Below are 10,032 nucleotides of genomic sequence, written 5' to 3'. Positions count from 1 at the left end.
AGATGATATAGGATTTTTGGATTAAATTTCATAGAATATTTTGATATAATAAGTGTATATGTATAATATTCTGTTGGAATATTACTTTGTAATTAGATGATATAGGATTTTTGTGGTATTACTAACATTTATGACTGATGTAATGAATTAGATGATGCATCTGATGAAGAAATCTATGTAAAAAAGAGAACCGGTGATAGAAAATATGTTAAAGGAGTGAGAAAGATTAAAGAAGCAAAAAGAAGAGGAATAGTGGGGACAATCGTGCATCAATAAGGAAGCAAAAAACTATGAAATAGCAAAAGACTGTGAAAGATATATTGAAGGAGTGGCCTTCAATAAACACTAGATCGACACCTGGATTGATGATAAATGTTTTAAGTTCTTTGACATCAGAACAAAAAGATTGCGTGAAACGGATGGGATTTAAAGCAATTTTGAAGATCAAAATTAAGAGTATTCCCTTAAAACTTTGCCATTTTGTGCATGAGCATTATGATAAAGGCACAAACAGTATTCTGATTAAAGAAAAAGAATAAAGATCACAAAGGAAAAAATTGCAGGTGGTTTTTCCAATACATAATGGTTAGAAGAAACATATGGAATGACATAACATATCTACACATTCTGTTGTTTTCAACCTAACATATCCATAAGTTCATATTATAGACATCATAAAAACAAAATCATTAGAAGATACATATGGAATGACACCTACATCATTAGTAAGTTTCATTTACTTTTATTAAATGTATTAAAGTTACAATATAATAGATTGAATAATGTAATTTTGTTAACATGTATTGTAGAAATTTTACTTTATAATATATCTGGAGAAAACTACATTTATCGTCAATAAAATCAGAGGTTTGTGATCAACAACAGTGAAGATGATGAAAATTGACTGGAACACAAAGAAGTTGACAACAGAGAATGAAGTACTTTTAATGAGACATATGGAACAATATTGTGAAGAAAAGCAAGCAAAGTGGAATGTGGAAATGAAAAAAGGAAGTGATGCGCAAGATATGCAATTTGTAAAATTAGGTGCGTTATATTCTGTTAAGATTGTCACACATGAAATCAACAACAACAAGGAGAGAGTTATCAAAGAGGCAATCAAATTTGGAAAATTTGATCATGCGACTAGAAAAAGATGTTACAGGAAGGTATCAATAGAATGGATGAATTGGAAATGGGTAATAAATAGAATTTGATAGAAGTTTGGAATTTTATAAATGTGGTTATGGTGACTTAACAACAATTTGTTTTGTAGTATCTATCTTATTTTGAACAAATTAGACAAAAAAAAATGACGCCTAATATTATGTAAGAAACTTGATATGGTTTATTAGGTGATTAATGCTTAATGTATAGTTGGTATTATGATCACTTGTTAATGGTCATGCTAGAATATTCTATAGTAAACATAATTTTTTTAGATTATTCTAATAGAATAATGTTAAAGGCATCATTATTCTATTAGAATAATATTAGATGTTGCATATACCTATATAATATTCTTACATGTATAATCTTGTATTATAATAATTTGATTAGAAAACATTATACTACAATTATCATACAGAAGACTATTCGTATATACTTCAATGCAAAAATTAAAGATTCAAATATTAGAAGAATCAATATATTTTCAAATGTATCACACATCATCACAAACCAAATGTATCATACATCATCACAAACCAAAACATCTGAAAAAGTCCAAACTAAAGAAATTCAAACTTTTTTCTATATGGTATTATTGAATTTTATTCAAATACGAAAAAAATAGAAATATATTTCTAGACACAACTATGCACTTTGTACCTTGGAGTTATTCAACAATATCAAACATTTCCTTAAATTATGCCCTTTAACCCTACATGTTTTGCATGATCTTGATTGTTTGTTACCTTGAATAGTAGCCTTCTCCAAAGCACTTTTTAAATGTTTTCCTGTACCAGAACCTTTATTCTTCACCGTAGGTGGATTTTCAACATCAACAACTTCAGGATTCGTAGTAGCTCCGTAAAGTTTATCAATATGAGCTTGTTTTGTAACCGGTGATATGTCTAAACCATGTTCAACAATATCAATCTTAAAAACTTCTAGTTTTTGCATGAACTCTTCTAACTTCTTGTCATCATTACTTAATGAAGACAAGCATTGATCAAGCATGGAAAAAGCTTTGTATGAAACCTTCTCAACATTTCCAAATGAATCACCATATTTAAATGTCCTTTTCAAAACTGTGGTGGGGATAATATCTCTTATCCATCTCTTAAGAATGTATCTTGACGGAATCTCTTGTATGTCATAAATCTTTATAATACAGAAGATAAGTCTACAAAAAATTCCAAACCGCTCAAAAATCATGCACGAACATTTCACTGTTAGATCTTCTCTATTGAATTCAACCTGTTTCAAAAGTATTAGGATATTAAGTATATTCAAAAAAGAAAAATTAGAATAGTTTTCAAAATTACTAGAATATTAAGTATATTCTAAAAAGAAAAATTAGAATAATATAAAAAAATTTAAAGACAATAATTTAGTAATCAAATTTATAATATTAGAATTATAAAATGTCAACATTACCTCGAAATCATCTTCACTTATGTTAAAATTCCATTCACAATTGATGCCAACTTTTTTTTTCAACTACTATCAGATTTGTCCTTTTATGTTTGACATTGCATATGTCGTAAACAATGCCTGAAGTAACACTCTTTTGTGAACAAGAAACAAGTGAATGAAGAATCTCCCTCTGCACCATGAAAAAAATAGTCCTGATGTATACCATAGATGCATGTTTCTCCATATCTTCAAGAGGTGTTTTGATGATTGGAATTATAGTAGATGTATCAAAATCAAATTTAATCTAACTATTCCTTTACCTTTGCATAATAGACTCAAAAACATTCATGAAATTGTTTAATGTATAACCATGATGTGATACCCTATTGAATGTTGAATTTTCACTTTCCGACCGAGAAGTTGTTCTCATTAGACCCGACATCGATACATCTTTAAAATAGGTTAGAATCCAACTGCTTCTCAAATCAAACATATCTTTCATCCATTTATTGTCTTGTAACTTATATTTTACCATTAATGCATCCCATCTCATTTCAAAATCTTTCACATCAATTTTGAAGTCCCATACTATACTATTGATGTAACACTAGTCAAAATAGGTCAATAACAATCACATGTGATTATACCAATCATGTAATGTGATTTTGTTAAACAAGTAATGTGATAAATGTACTATGTAGTTCATGATAAATTCTAATACAAATATGAACTTTCTTTATGATACAACTCAAAGTATATGTCCATATTATTCCAAAAATATAGAAAACGTCTAAATCCGACTTCGCATGAAGAAGTTATGATAAACTGAGCACTATAAATCTCTATAATAAGATGAATTTAAAATAGACTTATAATTAGCTATTTAAGTCTAGAAGAGAGTTTTAGTACTCGTAAATACCTACGCGTGGATATAAAGAACGTCAAAAACAGAGTTCGTATGTGAAAATTACGACCTTCCGAAGATTCAGCTGTCAGAAATCCTAATTTGACTGAACTAACGATGTGAGCATAGAAACTCACAACGTGAGGATTCATTTTGCCACATTTCGGATCTAGGAGGTGCGTTACGAGGCTGCGAAGTGATAACATCCAAACTTACGACGTGAACAAGGAGTTTTTCACGACGTGAACAAGGAGTTTTTCACGACGTGAGGACTCATATGGCCACCTTCGAAAGCTAGAAGACGGATGGCAAGTCTACGAAGAGATAAGTTCCAAACGCACGACGTGAACAAGGAGTTTCTCACGTTGTGAGGGCCAAAAAGCTTACTATAAATAGCAAGTCCGGCCTCCTCTCTCCTTACACCATTTCTTTTCTCTCCCTTTCTCTCTCTCTCTCTCTCTCTCTCTCTCTCTCTCTCTCTCGTTTGCTGAAGCCGTTTCACTTCCCGAGCTCCAACGACCTCGTACCACTGACCATTTCTGCTTAGATTACATAAAATCACACTACTAAGGTGATTTTCACGGCCCCACTTTTTAATGTTTTCGGGGGAAACGCATGCTAAATATTAAGAACAAGTTAATACTATAATTATATGATAGTACGTTCGTTAATCGGGATATAATTATTTTGTATCTATACAACTATCGTAAACTTGTTAGCGTGTTATTGTTATAGTATTATACTAATGTAGATCTTGAGTTATACTTAGGATTCTATATATATTTTGTGTGCGATATAGTTCCAGAGTTATACTCGGATGTTCTATATCTTAATTGATATGTACGTTGTTATTATTGGTTTTATTTCAAGATAAAACTAGGAATGTTATATGTTGTTATTATTGGTTTCATGTTAAGAGAAAACCTGGTTTTGATTCTAATTATAGCTGTTGTACTGCCTAAGTATTATAAATATTAAGAGTAATGCTTAAAGCATAGTCTACTAACTTAAGGTTTTAGACACGAATATGTTTTTACTATTAGAACTAACGGAAATCGACAAGTCTACATGAGTTATTGTATTCATCAACAAAGATTGGAAATATTAGGGAAAATCCTCTGACCTGTAGCCGCTAATCCCATGCGAGCGAGGAAGTCATGTATGAATAAGATACGGGTTGACAACCCCACTCGTGGTTGCTAGCTACAACACAACGGTTTGTGAGTGACGAACTGTCCTTTTATTTTTTTTATTGTTCCGACGTTGATGAAGGGTGTGGAACTTATCTTAAGATGCAAAACTTGTAGCATCAATCAGAGGTTTGAAACTAATCATACAGTCGCGGTTACGGACTCATGGTAGCACAACTTTAGAAGCATTATACTTTGTCGATATACAAGTATGAATGTTAAGTATCAGTTTCCCAAAGACTTATACTCTAAGTACAAGGAGCTTGTAGGTATACTACTTGCTCATTAAGTAGACAATTATACCTAGCACATCGTATAGAATTGAAATAGATTTATACGTAGTGGTATTACTCGTATAGAATTGAAATAAATTTATATGTAGCGGTTTTACTCGTATAGAATTGAAATAAGATTTATATGTAGCAACTTTCGTTTGTATTGAATTACAAACACTTATATTCATAGTATATGAGACTTATAGGTAAACTACTTATTTGGTAAGTAAACTTTTATACCTAGGATATATATAGTAAACGTTGGAGAGTCAAAATGATACTTTCAAAACTATACTTTTGAACTTGGAAAATGTATTATTTTTACATGGAGTCAAAACATATGGACTCACCAACTTTATGTTAACGTATCTTTTAAACGCATGTGTTTTTAGGAAGTTGATAACTATGATACGAGAAATGACATTACACCGCCCGATGTTTCCGCTGACGGCCGGGGTGTGACAATTGAAGTCCGCCTTAAAATTTGATTCATTCATTGTTTCCCAGCTTACCTTCAAAAACAATTCATATATTACTCTGTTAGAATATAATACAGTATAAAAAGGCATTTCATTTAATATATTATTCTAATTACAAAAAATATTTCATTTAATATTCTGATAGGAATATAATACAATATAAAAAGGCATTTCGTTTAATATATTATTCTAATTACAAAAAAAATCCATTTAATATTCTGATAAGAATATAACAATAATATCATATTTATATTGAAAATAATGTCATATTTATATTGATAAGAATATAACAATAATGTTGTTACCTTCAATGGAGGTTTACTTGTGATATGCCACATAAAAAATCTATGTTTTGTGTGTGGCAATACTATCTCAATAGGGTTTTTCATTGTTGGATCTTGATTAGTCACGACCATGATTGGTGCTTTTCCAAAACACTTCAAGAATGACTGAAGTAACCAAATATATGAATTTGTATCTTCTCTACATAGCAAACCAGCTCCAAATGTGAAACTGTGACATCCCCATTTTCACGGCCAGAAAAGACCGGTTTGTTTATGCTTTGTTTAAAAATCAGAGTAACATTTTAAATAAAAGTGTTGCGGAATTTGTTCCCAGAAAAACATGGTCAAATACGTTATTAAAACATTTTCGAAGAAACGTATTTTATTCATTTTAAAATGTCTGGGATGTCATCGTTAATACAGAAACATAAGCATAAACAAAACTTACATTTATTTACACTAGTGATCTACATCTCTTTAAATCTCTCAGTGTAATGTGACTTCATATCAACACCTGTGATATATAATAAACTGAGTGGGTCAGGTTGGGAAACCTGGTGAGCATAGGGTTTTCAACCCACAATAATATAATTATTATTTTCAAACATCAAACAATCAACCCAATTACCCATTCTCGTTATCTTCACATTACGTCCCTAAAACATCTAACACAAGGGACCTAGTCTAAGGACTATCATTGGGATGGACACTACTGCTAAGGGGATTCCTTGGCAATGAAAGTCCTAATGGCAACCATGTGGGGGATGGAGTATACCTGGTGAGCACACAGTTCACACAGTTCGAATAAACACACAGTTCGAATAAACACCTACAGGTTGCGAGTCTGCTAGTGTTCCACTGGACTGTCTAGAATAGTTCGTGGTCGTCATCTATACTCCGCTAGATGACTGGATCATCAATAACATCTATAACGAGGTCTCTCATTATTTTATTTTGTCACACAGCAACTATTACATCTACCCATGTTTTACGCAACATATTTTGTAGATATAAAATAGATATACAGTTTAAATCATTGAAAACATGTATAAAACGTTCATCCAGCATAGATAGCAAGTATTCAGATAATATGCACACATAGCACGTAATTTATATAAAATACTTCATATCTATGTGTAAGCTGAAAGTAACTATGCACTCACTTGAAAGGTGGTGACTCAGCACTCGGACAGCGCTTCGATACTCTCAAAACGATATTCCTTCGATAAAACCTAGTATCGATACCACTAGGGTTTAGTCTAACGATAACCACGACAAATTAATTGTCTGACTATTATTATTAAATAAGCGTTAATAACACTCAATATAACTCATAGTAATAGCCCAAATAATTATTTTAAGGACCTAATAACATTCCTATAATTATTTGAAAGCTATATTCAAAATTGCGTAAGCGTAGCACACTTACAGCGAATTTTATCGAAAACTGGAACTTAATTGGAGCGGTGTTTCGAAAACGAAAGACTGTTTTTCTCGGGACTCCGGTTTACTATCATGCATTCATTTACATTTGACCATTTGTTTTGAAAAATAGAGTTGTAAATATGACTTATTAGCATGTTACTTTCGAGACCCAATTAGATAGTCACAAAAAATATCTTAGTCATCAATATTGTTAAAGTTAATTCATTTAAGTATTAAGTATTTTTCAAATTTTAATACATAATCGGTTCCGACAATTACCCGACGAATAACGGTTTTTAAAAAATGGAAACCAAAACCGGTCATTGGCGGTTCCTATTTTTTGGAATCGGAACCAAAATCAGTGACCTCGGTTTTAGTTGCAGAACCGATGTTTCCGAGGTGGTTCCGATTCCAAAAACGATTACTTGCTATCCGTGCTCACCCCTAATATAATAAACATCTATTGAATGATTAAAAGTGTAAGTAAACTATTATAATAAATGACTAATTTTAAAGTATAATCATTTTTGAAATATTATAAGCAGAATGTTTTTAAAAAATATGATTCAAATACAAATTATTAAAATCGTTTAACTTTGATTACGTTCGTTGAATGATTGCCAACATATCATGTATTAGTAAGTGTTTACTATCAAACACTATGTAGTTTTGTTGGATTCATTTTCTCATTTAATGAAACTTATAGATTTGATTTTCTAGATTAACAAAGTAAATAAGATTATTTAAAATTAGGGGTGTCATCAAACCGTATAAATTGTCCGTACCCAATTGCAACACATATTTTATTTTAGTTTATGAAAATTTTCAAAACAAATATACGGTGCCGTTTTGACTCTAAACCACACCGCAAACACCCTAGTAATGTGATGGCCGAATGATTTGGTGGATTTTGGGTCTACGTCTTCATTTTCATCGATTCATTCAAAAAAGGTTTTGCCCATCCATTCCCATAAAGGTTTTACTCTTGTTATTATTACAGGTTTTGTGTTTTGGGTTTTGGCCTTTTGGGTTTTGTCTTGATCACAAATTTTGATTTGCAACTTTAACATAAGTATGCAGATATGATATAACGATTTTGGAAATAAATTAAAAATGGAATTAACCCCATTATCATTTTCGTCTTCATCCCTTCATGATATACTACAAAAGCTTTGGAAAATGATGGCTGCAACACTGAAATGACGTATAAAGATATATAACTCAATTGGTTATAGATAGCATGTAATTGGTTTGGGATATATAACGAAATAAAACAAAATACTAAGGATCTATGCAATGATTATAAATTTCTTCTTTTTGTGCTGATACCTTTACACATAAAGATGAATTGACATAATCGACTCTCGAGATGGGAAAGGTGAAATAGTACGATATTTGTAACGTGGCTGAAAAACGAGCAAAAATGCATTAATGATGAAAGAAAACTTCCACTCATTTTGATGTGATATATATATATATATATATATATATATATATATATATATATATATATATATATATATATATATATATATATATATATATATATATATAGAGAGAGAGAGAGAGAGAGAGAGAGAGAGAGAGAGCTCGTAATTTTTCTTTCACCACATTCATTTGAAACTCCCATGACTTTTCAATTTCTTTCAAATGTAGTCATATATAAACTAAATTTCAATATTAAAATAATATATTCTCTTTTATTTATAAAGCTATGTTTTTAATTTTTAACATATTATACTTAATTTATTAGGTCTAATATGTTGTTGTATGTAAACCATTATCATTTTAAAGCTACAACTTTAGAAAAATTTGTATAAAATACTTAAATTGTTAATTTAAATATAACCTTAAAGGATCAACTTAAATATAAATTTTAGTTCAACTTAAACAACCTAAAGAATATTTTGTAAATAATTAAAAGTGATAAATTGTAGTGTTTTTCTAATAATGATTATAAGTTGGTTAATAAGGTTAAATATGTATCAAACCTAAAGTGTAATCAATATATAAACTAAATTTTAATATTAAAAGAATAAATTTTCTTTTACTTATAAAGTTATGTTTTCAACTTTTAACATATTATACTTAATTTATTAGGTCTAATATGTTGTTGTATGTAAACCATTATCATTTTAAAGTTACAACTTTTGAACAATTTGTATAAAATAGTTAAATTGTTAATTTAAATATAACCTTACAGGATCAACTTAAATATAAATTTTAGTTCAACTTAAACAATCTAAAAAATATTTTGTAAATAGTTAAAAGTGATAAATTATAGTGCCTTTCTAATAATGATTATAAGTTGGTTAATAAGGTTAAATAAGTATCAAACCTAAATTATAATCATAAATAAACTAAATTTCAATATTAAAATAATATTTTTACTTCTACTTATAAAGTTATGTTTTTAACTTTTAACATGTTATACTTAATTAATTAAATTTAATATGTTGTTGTATGTAAACTATTATCAATTTAAAGCTACAACTTTTGAACAGTTTGGACAAAATACTTAAATTGTTAATTTAAATATAACATTACAGGGTCAACTTCAATATAAATTTCAGTTCCACTTAAAAACCCCAAAGAATATTTTGTAAAAAGTTAAAAATGATAAATTGTAGTGGTAAATGCAAAAACTAAATTGTAATATTAATTTAACTAAAATATTTCCTAAAGATATTTTTATAATCGTTAAAAATTTTCAAATAATTAACTAAAAATAACTGACAATAACAATAGTTAAAAATAACTTTATATAAAGGATTATATTGTTACATTTAAAAAAAAATGTTTGATGTTTTAAATAATTACAATGATAGAAATTAAAACCTTAAACAAATAAATTTTAAAAAATTAATTAATAATAACTACAACTATAAATAACAT

General features: G+C 29.2%; 1 protein-coding gene across 1 annotated transcript; it reads right to left on the bottom strand.

Annotated features, from left to right (window-relative positions):
- Positions 1 to 1,673: 1,673 nt before the first annotated feature.
- LOC145063763 (uncharacterized) lies at positions 1,674 to 2,824 on the bottom strand. The gene is made up of 3 exons (XM_079011349.1): positions 2,804 to 2,824; positions 1,831 to 2,421; positions 1,674 to 1,715 (listed from the first exon to the last, which is right to left on the bottom strand). The coding sequence occupies exons 1-3, from the start codon at positions 2,822 to 2,824 to the stop codon at positions 1,674 to 1,676; spliced, it is 654 nt and encodes a 217-aa protein (XP_078867475.1).
- Positions 2,825 to 10,032: the final 7,208 nt, after the last annotated feature.

The sequence above is a fragment of the Lactuca serriola genome, chromosome 7 (genome assembly GCF_051521515.1).
Source record: "Lactuca serriola cultivar US96UC23 chromosome 7, Lser_US96UC23_V15, whole genome shotgun sequence".
Lineage (NCBI taxonomy): Eukaryota > Viridiplantae > Streptophyta > Magnoliopsida > Asterales > Asteraceae > Lactuca > Lactuca serriola.
This window is presented reverse-complemented; position numbering and strand designations above follow the sequence as displayed.